Genomic DNA, 25,756 nt, shown 5'->3' on the forward strand with positions numbered 1-25,756 from the left:
TTGATATATTATCTTCAGAGTTTTTTTGTTTGTTTGTTTGTTTTTTTGCGGTACGTGGGCCTCTCACTGTTGTGGCCTCTCCCGTTGTGGAGCACAGGCTCCGGATGCGCAGGCTCAGCGGCCATGGCTCGCTGGCCTAGCCGCTCTGCGACATGTGGGATCTTCCCGGACCAGGGCACGAACCCATGTCCCCTACATTGGCAGGCAGACTCCCAACCACTGCACCACCAGGGAAGCCCTATCTTCAGAGTTTTAAATGACAAGCTAAAATACTTTTTATTCTTAATTTTTACCCCCTAGTTTTAGACTTTATCTGTAGAATTAAAAGTGGAAGAAGAGGGTTTAACTCTCTTGTCCTTCCTTTCTGAGAAATTTTCTTGCATTGTCTCTTGGGTTACTTCCTCCCACTTTTTTGCTGTTCTTTTATCTGGGACTCCTGTTAAGTGGACACTGACCTCTTTAGTTGATCCTCCAGTTTTCTTAAGTTTTCTACCTTTTCTTCATTGCTTTTGTTTGATTTTTTTTTCCTTCCTGAGAGAGTTCCAAGATGTTCTCAACATTTTCTTCTAACTCATGTACTGAATTTTGCCAGGTTTTAATTGCAGGAGTCTGTTCATGTTCCCTCAGAGCACATTTTTGTATCACGTATACAGCGTTTTATCTGTGAGAATATCATTGTCTTGAAAAGTTTTGTCTCGTGACTTCCGTCCCTCTTCTTCTTCCTCACCTTCTGCTTCCTCCCGTCCTCCCTCTTCCTCCTGATCTTGCTCTCCTTTTCCTTCACGTCCTCCCGACCCTCCTCCTCCTTCCCCGGCCTTTTCTTCCGTGTGCTTTGCTTTTGACCTGAGCACTTTTCCTCGGGTGTCCCCTCACCGCAGCTGTCTCTGATTTAGCAGCACATGAAAGGTGATTGGAAGTTCTCTGCTTGTGGAGAGTCTGTGGTGTGGGTCTCACTGGAGGGTCACGATACTATCATGGGAGGCCCCAGGATCTCCGTCTATGGTATATTTTTTCCATTGAGATGCCCAGTTACCTCAAAGAGGACCTTCGCCTGTTTGGCCTGGAGTTTGGGGGCAGAGGAGAGAGAAGCCTGGCCGCCAGCACCTGGGGACCTGAGCCTCGACAGGCCCCCGGGGGGACTCTTCACTGTGCCTCATCTGTCCCCTCTGCTCCGTAGACCTCTCTAGAGGGTTCACATCCCACTGTCTCTCATCAGCTTCCTGCAGGATGTGGGGTAGGCAGCGGGGGACTAATTGGTCCTCATACCAACTTTCCACCCGTCTTCTTGGTTACAGTTCCCTTCTCCAGCCATACACAGACCGTAGCTACACACATGCTCAGTTAATGTTTTTTCAAGCATGTGCAGGTGTTCAGATATTTTGCCATAGTCATTAAAAAGAGTAATGTTGTCAGTCACTGGGATTCTAGCTAGTGGGGTCTCTCAGAACTCCTTAGTGCACAGTTTTCAGAAGGCAACGCAGTCAAGTCTTCAAGTTTCTTTGATTTAACCGTGCTTCAAAGTGAGTTAAATACCTGTATTCCACTTCTTCTTCCAAATAGCGCGTAAACTGCTGACGGTTAACGTCTAATTCTTCTGCCAGTTTTAGATCAACGACACTGAGGTGCTTTGAAGATTCCTGCCGTCTCATTCTCTAAGGATGCTGTTCTAAGCTGTCTTGAGAAACTGGCAGCCCATTACTTACGGCCAGCGGTACTCGTAGGAGCAGGTTGAAGCAAGAGAGTGAATAGAAGGGTAACACCTTTCATGGTAAATTGTACAGGCAAGAAGAAAAGTGCACGAAACACACATGTTCAGTTTAATGAGTAATTTAAACGGACGCCATTGTATCCACCCAGATAAGACCGAGAGCGTTGCCAGGCCTCAGAAGCTTTCTGTGTTCTCCAGATCACAATGCATTTTGACTTTTGTGGTAATCTCTTCTTTGCTTTCCTTTACAGTTTTATCACCTCTATGTGGATACACGGAATATATTTGTTAGTTTTGCCTACTGTGACCTTTATATGAATGGCCTCATTTGTGTGTCATTTCATGTCTTCTTTTCCTGGGTGTTTGCAGGATTCATGAGATTCAGCCATGATTTGCATGGAGCGACGATGTGTTGAGTTTCATTGCTGTGCCTGTGGCATAGTTTGAATGTACCACATTCTGTCCATTCTGCTGGGCAACAGTTGAGTTGTTTCCAGTTTGGAGCTGTCACTAACAGTTCTTTAGGGAACATTCTTGCAAACAAATCCTGTGCACGCATGTACAGATAGCTCTAGGATGTGTACCTCTAGGAGTGGACTTGCTGAGTCATAGAGATACACCTTTACTAGGTGATGCCGGACAGGTTTCCAAGTGTTTGTACTAAGATACACCCCCACCAGCTGTATATAGGAGTTTTAATAGTTGCACTGCTAACACCCGGTGTTTTTAGGCGTTTAAAATTTTGCTTATAGGCTGGGAATCCAGCTGTATCACGCTGTGGTTTTAACTTGCATTCCTCTGATTACTAATGAGATGGAGCACCTTTTCATCTGTTGCTTAAACTTTTGGATTTCCTCTTTTGTGAAGTGCCTCTTCGAGTTCATTTGCCCTTTGTTTTTAATACTGAGTTGTTAGGATTCGTGGGATTACCTGTCCTTGGGTTACGTGTGTTTCGGGTGTCTTCTCCCACTCTGTACTCGTATTTTCACTTTCCAGATGATGTCTTCTGATGAGTAGGAGTTCTTAAATTTGGTGTAGTTGGATATCAGTCTTTTGCCTTTTTGTTTGGGGCTTTTTGTGTCTTAAGAAGTCCCTTCTCCAGCTGACAACCAGTGAGAATCAGTGGCCCTCAGCCTCACAGACAGAGGGAAGTGAACTCCGTCAAACCCATCACCAGTGCCAGATGAGAGTAGGGCCCTGGCCAGCACCTCGGCTGAAGCCAAGTCGAGGATCCAGCTAAGCTGTGCCAGCTGCTGATTGATGGAATGTGTAAGATTGTAAATAGTGTGTTCCTTAAGTCACAAAGTTTGTCGTATTTATAACACAGCAATAACTAATACACTCAGCAAAGATGTAGAAACTGTAAAAACACTCACATGGATATGTTAGAACTGAAATTTACAATGACTGAAATTTTAAGAAAGCATCACTGGGTGGATGTAGTAGCAGAATGGAGATGACGGAGGAGTCTGGGTCAGTGGACTCTAAGATCAACCAGTGGAGAATATCCATTCTGAATAATGAAGAGAAAAACACTGAAAAATAACTAACTTAGCTTTGGGAGCTTGTAGCTCAATAACAAATGGGCACATATTTGCATCATCAGACCCCAAGAAAGAGGAAAAGGAGTGTGCTGCTGGAAAAAAAAGATATTTGAAAAAATAGTGGCAGAGAATCTCCCAAGTGTGGCAAAGATATAAACCTACCAATTCTAGAAGCTGAGTGAACCCCAGGTAAGATAAACCAAAAGAAATTCATGCCCAGAAACATTCTAATCAGATTGCCAAAAATTAAAGACAAAGAAAAAAAATCTTGAAAATTGCCAGAGAGAAGGGACCCATTGTATAGATGGCAAAGATACTCAAATGACTTCATCTTTCTCATCAGAAACCCTGGGGGCCAGAAGGATGTGGTACAGCATTTTTCCAGTGCAGAGAGAAAAGATCTGTCGATTGCAAATTCTATATCCAGTGAAAATATGTTCAGGGAAAAGGTGAAATAAAGACATTCCCAGATAAGGTAAATCTAAGAGTATTTATAGCCAGCAGATACACTTTTAAAAAATAGTAAAAAGAGGCTTTTCAGACAGGAAGAAAACATGGAGCAGCAGAAATGAAGGACTAGCAAAAGAAGCAAAATGTCTGAGTAAATATGATGGACTGCTTTGAGTTTTTTAAAATCGTATTTGATAGCAAAAAAAAAAAAAAAAAAAAAATCCTTCCTGTCCCCAAATCATGAAATTCTCCCATATTTATTTTCTGAAAACTTTCATTGTTCTACTTTTCATATTTGTTCTTAGAAGTCACCTGGAATTGATTTAGTGCTTAGTTTGAAATAGGAGTCCTGTATCCTTTTTTCCATCTGAAGACCCACTTGTCCCAACACCATGTATTAAAATACCATAGTTGCCCCACTAATTTTCAGTGCCTTCTTTTTACTTTGCAACTTTCAAAATGTGGTGACTTTTGGCTTCTAAAGCCTCATTGCCCATTCTTTGTCCTTTGGGTTTTGGGGTTTTTTCCTTTTCCTTACTCTAATTTTAGTAGCATTTGGAAGGGAGCACAGTGCTTTCTAAAACTTGACCACATTTAACTTGAAGTCAGTTTTTAAAATCATCAGTATGTAGCCTTACATGGTAAAAAAGCGGTTAGTCCAGAGACCGTGAATGCCTTGGCCAGGTTTAGCACTGTAGTTAGATGCAGTGATAGCTGAAGGAAAGAGGGTCCATGTGTCCTGGCAGGACCATGAGGCTGACAAGTCTGAAGTACAGTTCTGAGGCAGAAACTCAGATTTTCCTGCATGGAACGTTAACAACTCATGGTGACACTTGTGTTGTGAAGAGAACCCTGAATTCGTTAAGCATCCTCTCTTTAAAAAAGAGTCAGGGAAATGAGGTGTAATGAGAAATTAAAGAGATTCTGTTTCTCGTTTGAAAATCGGTCTTACCACGTTGTGGTTACCACGTAATTAAAACTCTTTTTTAAAGAGAGCAGCTTAAAATGGTCAAAATAAGCACTTTGATTCTTAAAAGAGACCGAAAGTAACTTCATATTATGAAATACTCAAATATGTAAAATGACATACTCCATAATTGCCTCAGAGTAAAGTTAGCTTCACTCTAACTTGGTTAAGGTTAGCTGGCAGAGCCATGATTATACATAATTTCTATTTTCTGATTTTTTTTTTAGCTCATTTTTTGTAAGTAACTAGTCTGCCTTTACTTTGAGGAAAATATATAGTAGTGATTTGAGAAATATCTGGTTCATGGACCCTGCAGAATTTGGTCTCATTTTAATTAAATATAAATTATGTCTATTGGATTATTTTTATTGTGTTATATACGTATTTTAAGTAATTGTGATTGTCTTAACACCTGATTATTTTGCAGTCATTTTCATTAGTTATTCCATTTAATCCTTTGGCATTTCACAGCTTTTTGTAATCTCTTTGCGCAAAGAAGTTGTCGCTAGCGTAGGGTTACAAAGCCACCTGTGTCGTGAGACACCTGTGATGAAATAGTCTTTGGATTTGCCAGCTAGTGACTACTTACCTTTTTGTTGTTGCAGCGCTTTATTTATTGTTGTTGTTATGTCACGGGCTGTTGCAGGAATGTTAGAGTTAAGAATCTCTATTTTCTAAAGAAGGCTGATAAGCTTTGAATGAAAAGCACTAGTTTGTGTGCCAACATATTTGAAATTTCACACACTCCAGACATCCAGTTGATTCAGAAAAGATTACTGATATGCATGCTTGTTTTTTTTTTTTTCTTTTGTGGTATGTGGGCCTCTCACTGTTGTGGCCTCTCCCGTTGCGGAGCACAGGCTCTGGATGCACAGGCTCAGCGGCCATGGCTCACGGGCCCAGCTGCTCTGCGGCATGTGGGCTCCTCCCGGACCGGGGCACGAACCCGTGTCCCCTGCATCGGCAGGCGGACTCTCAACCACTGCGCCACCAGGGAAGCCCTGATATGCATGCTTTTTAAAGTCAGTAGATCTTTGAAGTTCTGTGAATGATTGTCTTCCTCTATTTAGTTGTGAGAAAATTTCCTTCAAAGGCTTCCTACCTGGGGAATAATTTGACGAAGAGGGACTTGGGGATGAGTCTGTTAAAGATCCTGCACGAGTAAGAATCACTAGTCAGTCCACCAGCCCTGAGTGGTTGATGGTTCAACTTCATAATCTGTACGCATTTAAAAGCTGTTTTTAGTGATCATGGGTCCTGTGATGACAAAGAGTATGAAGGATCCCCATTGTCTTGATTGACATTTCCAGTTGGTTGATGTTCGTGCATCTTATTATTCATTGCAAATTGGGAGGTAAAGATTATTTTCTTCCCTTTGCACATGAGGAAGCAGAAGCCTGTAGGTCCCACCTGGTTAGTGGCAGAGTTTGCGCACTCTGCCAGGTTTATCTGACCTTAAATTCCATATCCCTTACACCAAGTTTTTGTCTCTGTGATAGAACTAGATTCCAGTTTTCTTTTCAACCTTTCTGTTGTTTGGGCCAGCAGTTTAATTTCTTTTTGCTTCTTTGCTTTCTCCGTTTGTAAACTGGGCATACTCTTTACATCATTCTGTTAATTAAAAGCTGGAAGTGTTAGTTTTAAATACTTTGAGATAGTGGGAAAAACTATTGTAAGATGTTATGTGTAATTAACATGATTTTATAGAACTTTTTTCTTAAGAACTCAAAGAGCTCTTTTTTTTAGTATCTGGGCATATCCCTATAGTGTTGTAGAGGAGAGAGTGAAGTTCTTTTTCTTAATGGGAAATCTAAGGGTGGAGGTGTTCTGTAAGTTGCTTCCCTCCCCCCTGGTTGATGGGCAATGGAGTGGTGAAGGGCGGGGTGAGGTGTCCTTGATGCTCGGGAATTGAATGTCTTAGTGGTTTCATGTGATGTTGAAAGCACTTTATAAAGCATTGTGTAAATGAAAGATATTCTCCTTAAACCATCTCACTGATGAAAAAAAAAGAGCCAGAGAGATATTAAGTGGCAACTTAGAATATTAAAAACGTTGCTGTAACATGTGAGCCTGCTCATCCAAGTTGAGCCATTCATACCTTTTTCCCCAGTGCTATATTATTAGAACTGGGAAGCATTTAGTGAGTGAGAAATTTACTTTTTATTTTTTATAGATTCCTGCGAGCTGGACAAATCCCTCAGGCAGATACCACATTGGCATAAAAAACGGCTATGATTTCTATCCAAAGGCTCTCAAGGAAAGAATACAGGTAACGTGCAATCTAGTATCAGTGACTTCTTTTCTTCCTCAAATTTTATTCATACTGAAGAAAAACATTTCCTAAAATCTCACTAACTTAATTGTTTGGGGGGTCTGGGAGGCTTTCAAATGGTGACTGCTTAAAGCAAGATTCTGTTCAATTGCATGTCTCCCATTCATGGTTCTTAATCTTGGATACATGGATAAGTTTAGGGAATCTGTGAGTACCTTGAAATTATATTCAAATTTTGTGTATTTGTGTTTTTCTGGGAGATGGGATATGCTTTCATTGGATTTTTGTTTTGTTTTGTTTTGTTTTTGCGGTACGCGGGCCTCTCACTGTTGTGGCCTCTCCTGTTGCGGAGCACAGGCTCCGGACGTGCAGGCTCAGTGGTCATGGCTCATGCGCCCAGCCGCTCCGCGACATGTGGGATCTTCCCGGACCGGGGCACGAACCTGTGTCCCCTGCATCGGCAGGTGGACTCTCAACCCCTGTGCCACCAGGGAAGCCCCATTGGATTTTTTTTTTTTGCGGAACGCGGGCCTCTCACCGCCGTGGCCTCTCCCATCGCGGAGCACAGGCTCCGGACGCGCAGGCCCAGCGGCCACGGCTCACGGGCCCAGCCGCTTCGTGGCACAGGGGATCCCCCCGGACCGGGGCACGAACCCGCGCCCCCTGAATCGGCAGGCGGACTCCCAACCACTGCGCCACCAGGGAAGCCCCCCGTTGGATTTTTTTTTTTTTTTGCGGTACACGGACCTCTCACTGTTGTGGCCTCTCCCGTTGCGGAGCACAGGCTCCGGACACGCAGGCTCAGCGGCCATGGCTCACGGGCCCAGCCGCTCCGCAGCATGTGGGATCTTCCCGGACCGGGGCACGAACCCGTGTCCCCAGCATCGGCAGGCTGACTCTCAACCACTGTGCCACCAGGGAAGCCCCCCCGTTGGATTTTTGAAGGACTTTTTTTTAACTTCAGAGAAGTTAAAGACAGTCGATTTAAAGTGGATTGCCTTATTTATTCCCGTTCCTATTGTTTCTGTGGTAATTTTTCCCATTTTCTTAGTTTTTACCCAGCTTTCTTGATCCCAGTCATCATTCAGTATTAGGGAAAGAATTACTCTGACCTAAAGCAGCTGAAGGATAGGAAACACAGTCTGTCATTAGAGAGATAAGAACTGTGAATTGAAAGAGAAGGAGCCTGCTTTAGGAAAGGTTTGAAATGTTCATTATCCGTCCATCATGGTGGCCATGAGCCACAGGTAGCTACTGAGAACTTGAAATGTGGCTAGTATGATTAAGGAAATGAAATTTTAATTTTATGTAATATTTTAAAATTTAAGTTTTAATAGCAACATGTGGCTAGTGGCTGCCATATTTGACAGTGCTGCTTTAGAGGACTGCTGACACTAGTAGCCCATACAGGTTTCAACTATAAAACAAGATGTGATCCTTGCAAAGGGGCCTCACGGGTAAGACCTGTGGGCCCTTTTATCTAATCTAGTATTGTGATTTGCTTCTCCAGGGGTCAGTGAACAATAGGAAGTTACTCAGTACCTTACATATATAACCTTTACTCATTTGTCAGATTCCAATCATTCTGGAAAAAAAAAAATGCACTTAACTCAACTTTTATTGGATACTGTTTTGTTTTAAAATTCCAGGCTGAAATGCATAGTATTTTTGTGCACTATATTAAATTTAATCAACCGTGTTAAGGTACAAATTATCATACAAATAAAGTGGTTAAATTAAAGCGGATCCCCTCCCTTAGCTCAGTGGAGTTGATTATTTTACTGGAAAGGATTTCTTTAACTAGCAGACTTCCATTGGGAGGCACTAGAGATGAAAGTAAGACCAATTTCAGTAGCAAAGAACCCTATCAAGTCGAGGGTGGGGAAAAAAAACAGGCTAGAGAGGAAGGAGATTGAGGAAGCCGGCAGGTCCATCAAAATGCAACTGCAGGCACTCTTACTCCTCTCTTCTTCTTGCTCTTGGCTGAAGGCATTTCCCAATTCTGTAAGGGTTCAAAATAAACTTTTTCTTCAAATGACTGGGATTTCAGTCAGTTACCTGACATGGTATTAGTTATTCTTGGAGAAGGGAAGGATTTAAATTGGAACATATGATGTGTAAAAATACATTTGGTTGTGCCTTGGTAAACTTGTTCTCTTAAAACCTATATGTGGTGAGTTAGCTAATCAGTTTTTTATAACTGATCCATTGCTTTATCAGCTTGATTATAAATGACTTTTTAACCTTTATAGGAGAATTGTATAGCATCCCAGCTCATAACAACTGTAAATGACTATCTAGGTTTACCTGAATATTTGTCAACCTCATTGGAAGGTCATTTTTCTGTCTTTGCAGAAAGAACGGAAGGAGAAAATCTGGGACCCTGTTCACAGAGTCGCCCTTGCAGAAGCCTGTCGAAAGCAGGAAGAATTCGACGTTGCCAACAATTGCCTTTCCCAAGTTGGTGCTAGTCGCTTTTATTTAAACGTTACCATGTTCTCAGAGAATTAAGAGTTCTTAGAGAATTAATAGACTCTTTTTCACAAGTTTTAAGTTGTTTACTTTTACTAATTTTTCTTTGCTTATTTTTCCTCAAGTCAGTTTACAAATGTGTCTATCAGTTGTTTAAAAAAGTTCTTAACAAACATAGAATACGCACACGTAAAAGTGCATAACTCCTAAGTGTATTGTCATGAATTGTCACAAAGTGGGCACCCCACATATGCAGCACCCCAGCCCCTCTCTTGCCTCTTCCTACTCACTGCAGCTTCCTCCCCAAAGCAGCCACCATCCTGATTTCCGACACTTATCGAACGACTTTAACCTGTTTTGAATTTTGTAAAATGGAATCATACAGTGTGTGTTCTTCTATGCGTAGCTGCTTTCGTTTGATGTTTTTTGTGAGATTCCTCCATGTGTGGGGTGTTGCAGTAGTTTACTTTCCTTGCTATATAATTGATGGGCCACGATTTATGTATCCATTCTGCAGATTGATACTTGCTTTGTTTTCAGTTTTTGGCTATTATGAAAAATCCTGTTTTGAAAATTCTTGTGCCTGTCTTTTGATGGGTTATAAAGTGATCGTACCAATTCCACAGGAAGCGTACAAGAGCTCCCGTTGTTCAACATCCTTGCCGTTACACTTTTGTGAATCAGTTTATAAAATGAAAATAATTCTTGGTTTAGTATGAAAATAATGAGTGCTAGCTGCAGAAACTTTCAGGCAACACAGGCATGTAAAGTTTAGCGAGTGAAAGCCTCTGAAATGCCACCGCCCAAGGATGGTAACAGCAACTTGACATTCGTCCTTCTAAATTTTTCTTTTAATGCATGCATTTCTTTTCTTCTAATGAATTTTTTAATTGAAGTATAGTTGATTTACAATGTTTTAGGTGTACAGCAAAGTGATTCAGTTACACATACATATATGTATATATATATTCTTTTTCAGATTCTTTCCCATTATAGATTATTACAAGATATTGAATCTAGTTCCCTGTGCTATACAGTAGGTCCTTGTTTATCTATTTAATGTGTAATAGTGTGTATCTGTTAATCCCAAATTCCTAATTTATCCCTCCTGCCTTCTTCTGCCTTTGGTAACCATAAGTTTGTTTTCTGTGTCTGTGAGTCTTTTCTGTTATGTCAGTAAGTTCATTTGTATCATTTTTTTAGATTCCATATGTAAGTATATCATATGGTATTTGTCTTTCTCTTTCTGATTTCTTCACTTAGTATGATAATCTCTAGGTTCATCCATGTTGCTGCAAATGACATTATTTTGTTCCTTTTTATGGCTGAGTAATATTCTATTGTATATATGTACCACATTTTCTTTATCCATTTATCTGTTGTTGGACATTTAGGTTGCTTCCTTGTCTTGGCTATTGTAAATAGTGCTGCTATGACCTCTGGGGTGCATGTATCTTTTCGAATTGGAGTTTTCCTCTTTTCCGGGTATATGCCCTGGAGTGGGATTGCTGGATCATATGGTAGCTCTATTTTTAGTTTTTTAAGGAATCTCCATACTGTTTTCCGTAGCGGCTGCACCAGTTTACATTCCCACCAACAGTGTAAGAGGGCTCCCTTTTCTCCACATCCTCTCCAGCATTTATTATTTGTAGACTTTTTAATGATGGCCATTCTGACCAGTGTGAGGTGATACCTCTTTGTAGTTTTGATTTGCATTTCTCTGATAATTAGTGATACTAAGCATCTTTTCACATGCCTGTTGGCCATCCATGTGTCTTCTTTGGAGAAATGTCTATTTAGGCTTCTAATGGCATGCATTTCTTAATCAGAAATGCAATTGTATTAGTGGTTCTCAGCCCTAGCTGCATATTAGAGTCACATCAGGAGCTTTAAAAACTGTCAGTGCTTGTGCCCTAGAGAGGAATTAAATCAAAACCTTGCAGGGGAGGCAAGCATTTTTAAAACTCTTCAGGAGCTTTAATTAACATGCAGCTTGGGTCAAGGACCACTGGCCTGTATAGATCTACGTACACATTTAACTTTTATTAATCTGTGTACATCATCCTTTTTTAACAGCTGTATAATCTTCTATTAGATCAAGATTTGTTCTTCAGCCTCCTATTGGAGACGTGAAATATAGTATTTCAGGTGCTACATATAGACAACTAACTTTATAGGAGAGGGATCTGAATTTAATTATCCTTTTTATATTGTATGCCAGAATTGTTTATATAATTGTCTTTTTCCTTAAGGAGGAGTAAATGTTGAATATATTGGATAAATAAAAATGAAGCACAACTTCAGATTTTGGGAACATGTAAAACTTAAATTTTTATTCATGAGGACTGTTCAGGTGAATGTAGGGCAGTCTAATATAGTATGTAGTTTAAAAAAGTGCCTAGGTTGAAGCATATGAATTTCCCGTTTTTGTAGATCAAAGTGGTTGAATAGCAGCTTGTATGTACTTGGTCATGAACATAGTATGTACTTAACTTAGCGAATTCTAAAAGAGGTAAGACTATTCATGGTTCCTGTTATTTATTTGGGTTCTTAAGAAACAAATTTGAAATGGAAATGTTCCTGATATAAAAATCTAAAAGTCGATAGAGAAACTATTTTATAAAAATTTTAGCATTACTTTTGGAAATGAATTATACAATTATAGGTATGTGACCAACACCCTTGGCCAAATGATAGCACCATTTAGCATGTAGCACCGTGTCTTTCCCAAAGCAGCTGTAGGGAGTGACTGAATATGATAGTGAGTAAAAGAAGTATTTTTTACTGTTTAATGTTTTAATTGTTACTGCCACCAAACTGGACTACAAGTTGCACAGATATAAAAAGAAAATTTTCTTATATTTTTCCAGGGTAAAATGACTTTACTCTTGGGTCACACTGTGTCTTTGGTGTCTTTGGTTGTATGTTAATATCACTTTTCAAGAGCACAAAATGTGCTAATATTAACGTCTGTTTTAATCATTTAGGCAAATAAACTGATGAAGGAGGAGCTTCAGAGTCAAGTGGAATTGCTTAACTCTTTTGAGAAGAAATACAGTGATCCTGGCCCTGTATATGACTGCTTGGTGTGGCATGATGGTGAGACCTGGGGGTAAGCCGTGTGTTTCCAGTTCTTGATTTAAAAATCATTTTATCTGCTCTGAAGAACATTAAACCCTCAGAACTGCCAGGAGATTTGGTTTATGTGACATTAATATCTCCAGGCAAAGCTACTTGAGGGCCAAATTGGCTTTTAGGTAGTTTTAGATAAGCCTTTTGAACCTCTTAATATTTTAGACACGGAAGCTAATAACCCTTATCTCTTTTAAAGAATCTTATTTCATTAACCAGATAGTAGTCATTAAACAGATAATATTAGCAGGTTGATGATTGGTGTATGTAGAAATGTTCCCGATTGAAGCTGGGCAGTTTGGAAAGTAAGTGCACGAGGATGTTGCAAAGCATCTACTATAAAAGTTTTAAGGGCAGAGGAGGAAAGTTGGGTAAAGATTTACCAACAGAGACCTAGTAGCTAAGTTGAAGCGAGGCAGCGTGATGCGGGCAGCAGCGTAGAGCTCAGATCTGAGACGGAATCCTAGCATGTGAGCTTGAATGCTTTATCTGCACCTCTCTAGGCCTATTTCCTCATCTGTTAATTGGGATAATAATCGTACCTCCTTAGAGGGTTTTGTAAATCTGATGTTTCTAGACATAGTAGGTACTGGATAAGTGTAAGCTGTATCTGCTGCTTCTACTACTAATAATGATGATTTATACCAAGTTACCTATCACGTACATTTTCTACTTTCTTTCTTAGTGAATCATACACTGCAGTTGTGTTTCTTTATGTCAGCTAGTTTGTCTTCTTGAATTATGATCTGTGTAGAAGCAGGAATATGTTCTTAATACAGATATTTAGACATATACATGTTTCAGGGTCGCTGCAATAAACCAGGGACCCTTCCAGAAATTGTTTTGTAGTTTGAGTCCCTGCTCATATGCAAAGAATTGTTTCCCGAGATGTGGCAAACACAGAACAAGATACGGTGATTTGATTGCTGTCTCTTGTTATTTAGTTTATAATGGTTAAAAGGGGGCTTTCCTCTCACAGATGTGGGTAATAACTCACAGATGTGGGTAATAACTCATCTTTGATAATGGGTATATAAAATTGTCAGTTGAATAGGAAATCTCTACTCCATTTGGGCCTGAAATTGGTAATAAAATATTTGCATATAACAATATTTCAATCTAGATGATAGTTGATATTCATGCAACTTTTTCATGTATTGTAGTATGTTTTGGTGTGTGTATATGTGCAGGTGTGCACACATTGTGAACAGTTTTTTTCCAAAAGCTTTGCAGAAGCTTTGATCAAGTGTTCGTAATATTAAAAAGTTGTTCAAACATATGGTTTAGTAAATTTTGGGACATCTACCCCATGGTATAACACGATACAGTCATTCCCAGTCATAAACCTTCAGTGATTTTTGTCATGGAAGAGGAGGCAAGGTTAAGTGTGAGGAAGATACTAGATACAAAATTCAGTGTACGTGGAAAATTTACTACAAAACACGCAAAAGGACTTAAGGAAATACTTTAATGTTAGCGGGGATTGGGTAGTGGAGCAATAGGTGGTTTCAATTAAAGTATTTATACAGTTGCTGAAAGCACTGCAGACTATGTTGTCCTAAGGGGAAGGGCTTGGGGTTAGGATGTCCAGGCGGCCAGTGTATGTTTCCAGAAAGTTTTCTCGGTCATTAAGGCAATTGACAAAGAAAGTGATAAGTGTAATAGTTTGTCAACAGTATGCTGAGACATCTTGAAGAATTTTTGTGTTGGAAATGAAATTTAATCGAATACTAAGTGAAGTGAAATCTGTGATAACTAGAAAACATTTTAGAAAATGTTAGTATAATCAATGAAAAACACAGCAGAATCATGCTTTTAAGTGCTACTAGAAATAATCTAACTTTTTTTGCACAATACTATATATTGTATGGGACTTTGATTCCCCCACCCCACCTCAGAGTTAGATCCAGAATTTTTTGAAGGGAATCTTAAAGATCTCAAATCACCTAAGGCAAATCTCGGCACTGTCTGCAGGTGTTCTCATGTCTCATGTCAGAAATGCCAGCCATTTCTGAGGGGAGGTAAAGTGACCTTAAGTGTCTGTTTTGTTTCAAGAATGTCAGGTCTGCGCTCCCCTTGACACAATTCTACTAATTGTTAAATCCCTATCTCTGCACTTAACCAGGTAGCCTAGTATGACTGCACTCAAGTATTTGCCAGGATGCATAGTGTCAAGTACTGTCCCTCAATAGGGAGCAAAACCTGGTTAGAGAAACACTACAGAGGACTACGTAAAGGAAAGACTATTAATTGGTTTCTTTTCAGTGGTTTTTGACCTCGTTTCAGTTTTCCTTTGAGAGTTTGATGAAAAGTGTGGATTCTTTTCACACACACGTACTCTAATCCTGTCCACAGGCCTTCTCTGTCTTCTAACAACTGTCCCTTGAGTTAAGCTGACCAGACCTTCAGAAACGTATACCCTTGCGCCATGTTCACATTTGCGCTCTGTGGAGTTATTTAGTGAAGTCCCTAAGTTTTTTTTTTTTTTTTTTTTTTTTTTTTTGCTGTACGCGGGCCTCTCACTGTTGTGGCCTCTCCCGTTGCGGAGCACAGGCTCCGGACGCACAGGCTCAGCGGCCATGGCTCACGGGCCCAGCCGCTCCGCGGCATATGGGATCCTCCCAGACCGGGGCACGAACCCGTATCCCCTGCATCGGCAGGCGGACTCTCAACCACTGCGCCACCAGGGAGGCCCGTCCCTAAGTTTTGTATTTGTGTTTTGATATACGGCGCTTGAACTGTTGGGTCCCTCCACGTAGATGGTGGTTAGAAGAAGTGCTCTGTGAAATGTGTCACAGTATTTGCTGTGAGAATGTTGTTAAAAGATGTTGATGCCTTCTTTCACCATTTGGCACATAGCTTCTTTGTACCAAGCAGACTCTCTAGAAGCTGCTCCATGGACTCCAGACTCTAGAAGCAAGTAGTCCCTGGGAACATCTGAACCTGACTAGGAAGCATCAAGAGAGATGTCATTGAAGGGTCAGCACAAGTTAGCTGAGCAGAGGGTAGGAAAGGGGGTTGAGGGTAGAGGGGAAAGATCCAGAGAATGATGGAGGAACTGTTAGCAGTTCAGTGTGTGATGGCCTGCGTGAGGGAAAGGGCGGACTTGAGAGTGATTTCCAGCATGGAGGCTGGCCAGGTACTTAAATTTTGGCATCAACGGTGCTGCTTTCTAGCAGATGCGGAAGATTTGTTGGCATATGTTTTATCCGCTAACCTCAGCTTTGATTCCATTTGATATGCTGCTTGTTTTCTCTTTACCTTACTTTCCCCGTAAGTGTTCATTCTCCTGTGTCTTGCTATATTGTACGTATTTTTTTGAAATGCCGTAAATCATTTTAGGCACACATTGGAGTATACATAAAAACAAACCGATGATTTCAGAGATTCTTCTTTCCAAATTGCTGTAGTGTGTTAATGAAATGTATGCCTTAGTATTTATAATAACGCCCTCTCTACACTATACTAGTGGGCTTCCATTAATTCATTATAGCGATTGTGATTGATGTACTTAGCTTGTTAAAACACAGTTGTTCTTATTTAGAAAATGAGCAGAAAGGTCTAATAGCTAAACACATAATGGTTGACCCTTAAATGACATACGTTTCATTTATGACTGTTTTAGATTCATTTAGTTTTAATCAGACTGTCTTCTAAAGTGTTTGGAATATATATTTTAAAAATTACAAAGTTAATAAAATGAGGAAAGAGCAGACAGGAGGACAACCATAAAACTGTAGAAAATGCTTCTTGTGAAAAACAAATATTTGCCTAAGGCTGTTACAAATGTGCGTCCGAGGCTCCGTATAGTTCATCTAGCTTCGAGGGCCCACCTACGCTGTTGGATTCATGAAATCAGTTCTAAAAGAAGCAGAAGGAAGCAGGGCCTAAACTGTGTTGTCAGAATCACCCTAAACTATTCTAAAGGTCGAGGCTAAGCTTTGGTCTGATTCCTTAAGCAGATAGATGGTCTTGTGCCTAGAGTTTCGTGAAGGACAGTTCCTAAAGCTCTCTGTACATGACTTCATTTAAGGGCTGGTTCCTGTAAGTTATTTTACCTCATCTTTACTGTCTACTCTGTGAAACAGGCAGTTGCCATGTTTGTTATGGTAAAAGCAGATAGAGTGGTGAGAATACATCTGAGAAACAGTATTGCATGATTTTTAAAAAAGTAAGAAAATAAGATAAATTTCATTACCTACTCTTTACCTCTCTTTATTCTCATCTTACAGAGCCTGCATTGCTTCGAATGAAGATGGGGATTTGAGTAAATCTACTGTTTTGAGAAATTACAGAGAGGCCCAGGAATATGGCTCTTTTGGCACAGCTGAGATGTTGAATTACTCCGTTAATATATATGATGATGGAAACCTGCTCTCCATAGTGACGAGTGGAGGTATTCTGCTTCAGATTTGCTAACTAGAGATAAATTTACAAAGTGGTAAGGTGACACATTCTTCTAGCCAGAAGCAGCCTTATAGAGAATTTAATCGAATGATCCCTACTAAAGAACTAGGTCTGGAATAATGGATGTGACTTGATTCCCTGGAAATTCCCTGGCTTTTTTTTTTTTTTTTTTTTTTTTTTTGCTGTACGCGGGCCTCTCACTGTTGTGGCCTCTCCCGTTGCGGAGCACAGGCTCCGGACGCACAGGCTCAGCGGCCATGGCTCACGGGCCCAGCCGCTCCGCGGCATATGGGATCCTCCCAGACCGGGGCACGAACCCGTGTCCCCTGCATCGGCAGGCGGACTCTCAACCACTGCGCCACCAGGGAGTCCCTCCCTGGCTTCTTTTAAAGCCATAACCATGTAGGCTCCATTCAAGGAGTATAAGCATGGTCCAACCACAAAAAATACATCAGCATAATTCATCTTATGAACAGTAATTTCACCTCCAAATATTAACCCTTGAAAATTCACCCATGAGTGCAAAGAGTCGGGTAAAAGGATCCTCACTACAGCATTCTATGTAATTTTGAAAAAGTTGTAAACTTTTTAAATGCCCATCAGCAAAAGAATAGATTTTTTAAAAAACTTGTGTTATTCATCCTGTGGAATACATTATATAGGAATGAAAATGAATAAATCTACATATTCCTGTATGCACAAATCTCAGATACATAAACTTTACTGAAAAAAATGTATTCATGGTAAAACATTTGTGTAAAATTTTTAAACATGCCAAACAATACTGTATTATGTTTATGTGTGTGTGTGTGTGGTAAAAATATGAAAACATAGGTGGGAAGAATGTGTGTACCAGCTTCAGGGTAAGGGTAGTGGTTACTTCTGGGGAGGGAGAAGGAGAGTGAAGTAGGACAGCCAGCTCTTTCCCTCCCCCTCCCCAAGCTTTGCTGAGGTATAGCTGAAGTACAGGAAACTGCACATATGCATACACACGGCTTGGTAAGTTTTGATATGTGCATACACCCAGGACGCCATCACCACAGTCAAAATTACGAACATATTCATCACCCCCAGAAGTTGCCATGTCCTCCTTATAACCCAGCCCTGTCTCCACGCACATCCTCGGGTAGCTGCTGAACTGCTTTCTGTCCACTCTAGATTACTTTACATTTCCTAGAATTGTATATAAATGGAATTGAAGAAAATTTCTTTTTTGCCTGCCAATTTCAGAATCCATATTGTGACTGTAACTGGCTTGTTCCTTATTGTTGAGTAGTGTTTCATCATGTGCATCCACCATGGTTTGTTTATCCATTCACCTGTTGATGCACATTTGGATTGTTTCAACAGTTGTGTACAGGTCTTTGTGGATTATGTTTTTGTTTAATTTGGACCAGTATCTGGGAGAACTGGTTGGGTGTGGTGGTTGCCTATTTGAGACTCTCGGAGCTCCTCTTCACAGTGGCTGCTCCCTTAACGCCCCGCAGCAGAGTGTGAGTGCACGGCCCCACCCACAGTTGCCACTGTCAGGCTCAGAACTGTAGTAAGAGGCATCTCAGTGTGGCTTTCGTTTGTATTTTCCGGGTGACTAATGAAGTTAAACATCTTTTCATACTTATATTTGCCATTTGGTTATTCTCTTTTTGGAAATGCTTTTTCAAGTGTTTTACCCATTTTTCTTTGGAATTTGAAAGAGTTATGTTATATCCAGATTATGTTCTGGATATAAGATCTTTGTCAGTTACATATGTTGCAAATATTTTCTCGCCTTTGTGACTTACATTTTCACTCTCAGTGAACGGAGTAGAATCCAGGGTGGCAGAATAGTGTATGTAATTCATTTTTTGTGAATTATCGTTAAGAGACTTAAGATAATAATACACTGTTAGATGTTAAGATAAGACTATATTTTTATTCTATTACTTTTATTGTGATTAATAATGTGCAAATTGAATCTAATGGTTAAAACTTGGAGTCTCTGAGGATGTTTTATCATCTTCTCCCCTTTTTGCCTCTAGGAGCTCACGGAACACACGTAGCTAGTATAGCTGCCGGGCATTTTCCAGAAGAACCTGAACGGAATGGCGTGGCTCCTGGTGCTCAGATTCTTTCCATCAAGATTGGTGATACAAGACTAAGCACAATGGAAACAGGCACAGGCCTTATCAGAGCGGTGAGTATTTGTGAGCTGGTGACTTCGAAGACTAATGATTAATGATCATGGATATTTTCAGGTTTATAAAGTGCTATGGCTTTACAAAAAATTTTGGAACTGTATTTGGTGTACAGGACTTTGTTTTTAAAAGCAAAAATGCTTAATTCATTTTAAAAATATTTTTGAAAATTATTAGGATAAAGTTTTTTTGGAAACTATGAAAATATTATTTATATTATACTCTCCCTTCTAGTAAATCCCTTAGGAAGCTATTTTGAGCTACTTTAAAAAGCAAAAAGACCTCTTAGCCAGCTTGCTCCGTCAGTGTGAGGAGAATTTATTATTCTGCATTTCATTCTAACATATGAATTATATTTTACTTCAGCGAATTTCGACTTTAATAAGAACCATTCCATCCCTCTTCCTCTCCCCAACTCCGCTCTGCAAATGCTAGTTTGTTTCTTATTGACCACTTCCTGTACTCTGTACTCTGTACTCATATGCCTGAGGATAACTTATAAATTTAGATTTGAATTGGAATACGTTTGGTTAAGAAACTATGGGATTCCGTGCCTTTATTGTACTGGCTCATCTGTTTCTATAAATGGCTGCCTAAACTGGACTCTTAATCTTTTCAATAGATGATAGAGGTTATAAATCATAAGTGTGATCTTGTCAACTACAGCTATGGAGAAGCAACTCACTGGCCAAATTCTGGGTGAGTGTTCTTTAGCACTTGTCAGCCATAGAAGCTTAGCTGATGAAAAGTATTAAATGCTTTTTAAAACTGGATTGGATATCACAACTGAAAAAGAGCAGACTCGGTGGGTAGATGATAACTGTCTGTCTCTGAGAACCCCGCCCCCATTCCCACAGTCACATCTTTGATGTAGTTTTCCCCTCCTAGCCAGCCAGGTGGACCCGAGGGCCCATCCGTCACTAGAATTCCTCATCCACACGCAGCCTGACCTCTTCCAGGTGTACTTTCCTGACAAAGTCTAGACTTGTGGAAGCCCGGCAGATCCTTCAGTGATCCCACAACTCATCTGCCCGGGTCTGTGGAGGTCACACTCATGTCATACTTTGTTTATGACCGCGAATCGGAGATGTTCGTTAGCATCGTCTTTGGTCACACCGCACGTGCCCTTCCACTCCTGGACAGCCATTTTATACCTCCTTTTCTCCTCGGAGCCTTTCAGCGACCGCCCCTTTCATTCCTCAGCTGATGTCCTCACGTCTTTCTTTCCCAGAGAAAACAGAAGCACTCAGAGGGAACTTCCATGCCCTTCCTGTCCTGTCTGACCCAACCTTCTGCCTTCCCTTGCTCTGTAATGAAAGAAGTGCTGGGATCGAAAGCCACTCAGGCACTTACGATCTGGCTCTCATCTCCTCTTTTCTCAAAGACTGCTCCAGCATCATCCCTCGCCTTTCCTGGGTTGTCATTACTACACAGACATGCTCTAGTACCTGCTAGCTTTAAAATTAACTAACTAAAAAACCTCTTCATTTCACACAGCCTTCACTTACTTTCCCAGCAAAACTTAGTTACGTATGTTCACTGTTTTCCAAGGACGTGTCTCACTGCCCCACCCCGTCCCTGTGCCGTCAGGATCTTCCTGCCGCCAAGTCCACTGGCTTAGCCTTGACCTCATGTTGCCTCACCTCTTTTTCCTTCATAGTAATAACTTTGAAATTACCTTATTTAGACTGTTTACTTATTGATGAGCTCTCCCCCACTCCCCCACCACACCATCCATATACACCCACCATCCACATACACCCACCATCCACATTCACCCACCATCCACATACACCCACCATCCACATACACCCACCATCCACATACACCCACCATCCCCATACACCCACCATACACATACACCCACCATACACATACACCCACCATACACATACACCCACCATCCCCATACACCCACCATCCATATACACCCACCATCCCCATACACCCACCATCCACATACACCCACCATCCCCATACACCCACCATACACATACACCCACCATTCCTATACACCCACCATCCCCATACACCCACCATCCACATATACCCACCATCCACATACACCCACCATCCATATACACCCACCATCCCTATACACCCGCCATCCACATGCACCCACCATACACATACACCCAGTCTTGTATATCTCAAGATTATGTGACATGCTGAAAAAGACATAATGACTGGAATCAAGACTGATGAGTGGTTGCCAGGGCTTAGACGGGAACATGTAACTACAAATGGACAGATAACCCCAGGGAGATTTTTTAATGAGGTGCTAAAATTATTACTGTGTTTATGGTGGTGGTTGCAAAGGCTATACATGTGTTAAATCTCGAAGAACTGTACACCAAAGAGAAAATCAGTTTTACTGTATGTTAATTTAAAGACTAAAATTTTAAAAAGTGAAGAAAAGAACACCTTGATTTTCTCAGATCACTGGTGCTAAGTCCCTTGTGGGGCAGGAAAGGCATGTCTCCCAAGTGCCCTCTCTCTCAGTTGTTTCATCCATGAAGGTAATCTCGCCCCTTCTTCTCTTGCTTCAGTAGCTTGATCACCTCAGTGTATTTCTTTCTCTCCTTTAACCTCCCTTCTTTTAAAGTCTTCTTTCCCTGGTGTTCTTTCCTTCACATTTATCATTTTGGAGTGTCCTTGGCCCTTTACCTTTTTTATATTGACCCCATTTTCCTCCTGTGGTCTAACTTCGTCTCCTTTAATTAATACCAGTACATTTTTCTCATATGCTGTCAAGCTCTAACCAGATTTCTCATATTTTAAATCCTGCATTTCAGTTCTTCTTCGTGCCTTATTTCCACTTTCACCTTTGCCACTCGTCACAGCTGTGTGTGGGGATCCCCGAGGAGTCATTTCTGAATACTTTTAAGTGGTAGATGGCGGTGGACCCCTGTTGTCCCACCACCCAGTCACTGCTAGTAGTTCAGTCTTTGCTCTTGGTCCTTTTGTAGTTTATTTTCCCCACATATATTCAGTTTTGTATCTAGCATTTTCCCCATATGTAACCTGGGGCCTCCTAGCTCCTTCCCTCCACTAACACCCAACGAGGGTGTATCTCTTGGAATGGCTGTATCGTGTTCCACCAATGGTGGATGTGCCGAAATTTACTTAACCGTGCATTTGAGCGTAGTTTGGTGTTATAAACACTGTGGGCTTAGGAGCTCAGCACTTGTGGTTTGAGGGTGTCCTGAGTGATTCTAAAGCACCTCTCTTGATCCACGACCACCGTCTTACTTCTGCTACTTAGAACCCTTGTTTTGGTTTGTTTTTTCATATACACCATGTTTGAAAATATTTTCACATTATGGTCATATATTTCTTGAAAAGTGGAACAGTTTTATATGTTCAGTGGAATTGTCTCTCTCTTTCAGGAGAATATGTGAAGTAATTAGTGAAGCCGTGTGGAAGCATAACGTAATTTATGTTTCAAGTGCTGGGAATAACGGCCCCTGCCTTTCTACAGTCGGGTGCCCAGGAGGAACCACATCAAGTGTGATAGGTTAGTTTCCTGTTTTAGAAATAGACTTAAAAACAAGCAGGCAAAAAACCTCAGTTCATCCAATGTTAACTGTATCTCTACTCTATGCAAGACACTGTGAGCCTTAAGTAGATCCTTAGGAAAGTGAAATCTACTAGGGGCTTGCTGATCTAGAATTTCCCCTACAGCAGCCTGGAGTAAGAGGTTTACTGGAAGTACAGATCCAGGCATTACAAATGTGCAGTTACCTCTGCTTTGAGAATTTGGGCAAGGCTTTCTGAAAGCAGTGTGAGAATGAGGATTTTAATAGGTAGAAACAAGCAAGGGAAGGGCTTTCCAGGCTAAGTAAACAGCATAAATAAAGACACTTGCTTCACTTCTTATTTATAGTGTAGGGCAATTTATTTATAGTCGCGTTTCCTCTTTTAATTTCTCTTGGAACATGCAGAAAGATTTAGATGTAGAGGAAGGGAGCTTCATTATTGTGAAAAGCAGTTGAATCACGTTTGTTCTATGAATGTGGCTTTTTCCCACTCTTTGGTCTTCAGGATCTGATGCAGTGTTGTCTCACTGTAATCTAACGGGAAAAAATGCCTGTCAACAGGAGTTGTAGGAGAGCAAAATTAGTTGCAGTCATAATATGAAAATAATCAAAGTAACTTCCATCATAGTACAGCAGCTGCCACCTTGTGCAAAACCCCCCTCCACAGAACATGAAACCCACCCCTGATTTTTTTTAATATGAGCATGAATGAGGAGGATGAATTGAGAGATCCCGTATGTAGTAAATGAGGCCTAAAGTTTTTTGGTTTATTTTTAAATTTGGGATCAAAATAAGGCTTACACCTCTTAACATTTGTGATTGGATGCATGACTATAAAAACTGGTCCCAAACAGTTGTTCTGGTGTATCCATCAGTAACTGAACAGATACGTACATATCATGGGTGTTGTTATAGTTGTAAAGATATTATTGATGTTAGACACACAACAAAATGTGGGCATCAAAGCTTAGAACAGAAACTGGTCCTTTTGAAAATGTTTTTGTTTCGAAATATCAGTGGCCTTATGTTTATAGGACGTGCTTTTATTTATAGCTTGTAAATTTTAAGCAAGGTGTAGCTTGCTTTATGTAATTTGGTTTTGGTTTTTTTGGGGGGGCTGCATCGGGTCTTTGCTGCAGCACCTGGCATCTTTGTTGAGGCACGCGCGATCTTTTTCGTTGTGGTGCGTGGGCTTCTCTCTAGTTGTGCCATGCGGGTTCCAGAGTGCGTGGGCTCTGTAATTTGCGGCACATGGGCTCTAGTTGAGGTGCACGGGCTCAGTAGTTGTAGCACACGGGCTTAGTTGCCCTGCGGCATGTGGATCTTAGTTCCCAGGGATCGAACCCGTGTCCCCTGTGTTGCAAGGTGGATTCTTTACCCCTGGACCCCTTTATGTAGTTAGAAACCTTTTGATTCAGTAATTCTGTTAAATCATGTGTTAAGATAACAGTGCCTGCCAGTGATACACCCCTTGAGTATTCCAGATCTCTAGATATTTTTAAGTACACAAATTAAAATGAAACAGAAAATAGATCTCAAAGGTATCTAATGATCAAAATACACTACGCTGCTACAATGCTCAGTATTTTGTCATTTTTTTATCCCCAGTTTCACTGAAAATTTTAAACTAAATTTTACAACACGATTACAGTTTTATGTGGCAGCATCGTTAACCTGAGTCCTCTTAACTCACTCATTTTATCTAGACTTTGCTCTGAAGATGTGTGTGTTGTAAAGAAAAATGAGGAGCTGGTAGACTTCGATTCTAAGTCTTGTCTCTGCCGGTCATTTCGTTTAGTAAATTTTTTTAATCTCTCTACGCTCTGCTTCCAAATTTCTAGAATGAAGGACCTGAGTTTGATCTCTATGTTCTGCGATTGCAGTCTAACTAGTTTGCATCTGCACGTTTATGTAAAAGACTGTATGTAGCATGTTATATGCTTGTTATTTGCTTATTTACTACAGTCATTTTTGTGGGGAGGGCTACTGCCAGCTGGAAGAATTTTAGATACAGTGATCATTTAAAAATGAAGACCAGTCAACTGACTCCTTATCTTTCTAAAGTTATATTTTTAAAATTTGAAACACATTTCTCTTTCTCTTTTACACATTTTTAGATATATTATTTAATCCACATAATAATCCTGGTAGATATTTTTATATTCAGAAGCATACCACCTAGTGTAACATCTGGCATGTAGTAAACTTGCCTTGGTTATTAAATTTTCTTATCTTTCCATTTTGTGAGAGAGAACTGTGGTATCGGGAGAGTGGGTGATTTACCAGGGTCACACAGCCGAGGGAGCAGTGGGTTTAGAATTAGGATCCCTGTCTTGTGTCCTTTTGTTAATGACCAGATCTACTCCACAGGTGTTGGTGCCTACGTTTCTCCTGATATGATGGTTGCCGAGTATTCTCTGAGAGAGAAATTACCTGCAAATCAGTACACGTGGTCTTCTAGAGGCCCCAGGTAGGTTGAGAGTAGTACATGGGACTATTACAAATATTTTGTTAAACTGCATGGTGGGGAGGGGTAGAGTTTTGGTCATTTTACCGTTTCTTTCTATTGGTTTTTGCATTTTCATTTTAATTAACAATCTCGTTTTAGGGAAACAGGTAATTAAAGAAATAAATTACAGTTATTTCATTGTTAGATGTATGACATAACTATTCTGTTATAAATTTTACGCCCATGTCTACAATCCTTCACTAAGAATATGTAAGGTTTATATAAGGAAAATTTTATTTTTTTATTTCAGTGAAAGTTTTATTTACGTTTTATGGAACCTGTTTTTAGAACACTGTTTCTACCACCAGAAATGCTTTATGATCAGCCACTTTAACAGACTAGTGGAAAATTAATAGAGAGTAAGGAAGTAGTCAGAATTCATGAGTCGTCCCAGTTATTTGTTCCAGTTACAAGATATCACGGTTCAGTGCAAACAGTGGTAGACAACATAGACAGTGCAAAGAGAAAAGTGGGAATCACCCTAAACCTCATCACCTGTCATATGTATGGATCAGATTTCGAAGAACATCTTTTTAGTCATTACCGTGTGCATAAGTGGAAGCACACGCTACTCAGGCACTT

The 25,756-nt window shown here is 40.5% G+C and overlaps 1 protein-coding gene across 3 annotated transcripts in view; it reads left to right on the forward strand.

Annotated features, from left to right (window-relative positions):
* The window catches only part of TPP2 (tripeptidyl peptidase 2), a 69,351-nt gene that overhangs the window by 10,669 nt on the left and 32,926 nt on the right, over positions 1-25,756 (forward strand). For all 3 annotated transcript variants that reach the window (XM_082602177.1, XM_082602179.1, XM_082602178.1), the window contains exons 3-10: positions 6,843-6,938; positions 9,297-9,401; positions 12,401-12,525; positions 16,778-16,941; positions 18,971-19,125; positions 19,749-19,825; positions 22,516-22,643; positions 25,036-25,135. In XM_082602177.1, the coding sequence (XP_082458303.1) occupies positions 6,843-6,938; positions 9,297-9,401; positions 12,401-12,525; positions 16,778-16,941; positions 18,971-19,125; positions 19,749-19,825; positions 22,516-22,643; positions 25,036-25,135 (950 nt within the window). The remainder of the gene's footprint in view (positions 1-6,842; positions 6,939-9,296; positions 9,402-12,400; positions 12,526-16,777; positions 16,942-18,970; positions 19,126-19,748; positions 19,826-22,515; positions 22,644-25,035; positions 25,136-25,756) is intronic.

This window comes from Mesoplodon mirus, assembly GCF_964341445.2.
Source record: "Mesoplodon mirus genome assembly, chromosome: 17".
NCBI classification, from domain to species: Eukaryota; Metazoa; Chordata; class Mammalia; order Artiodactyla; family Ziphiidae; genus Mesoplodon; species Mesoplodon mirus.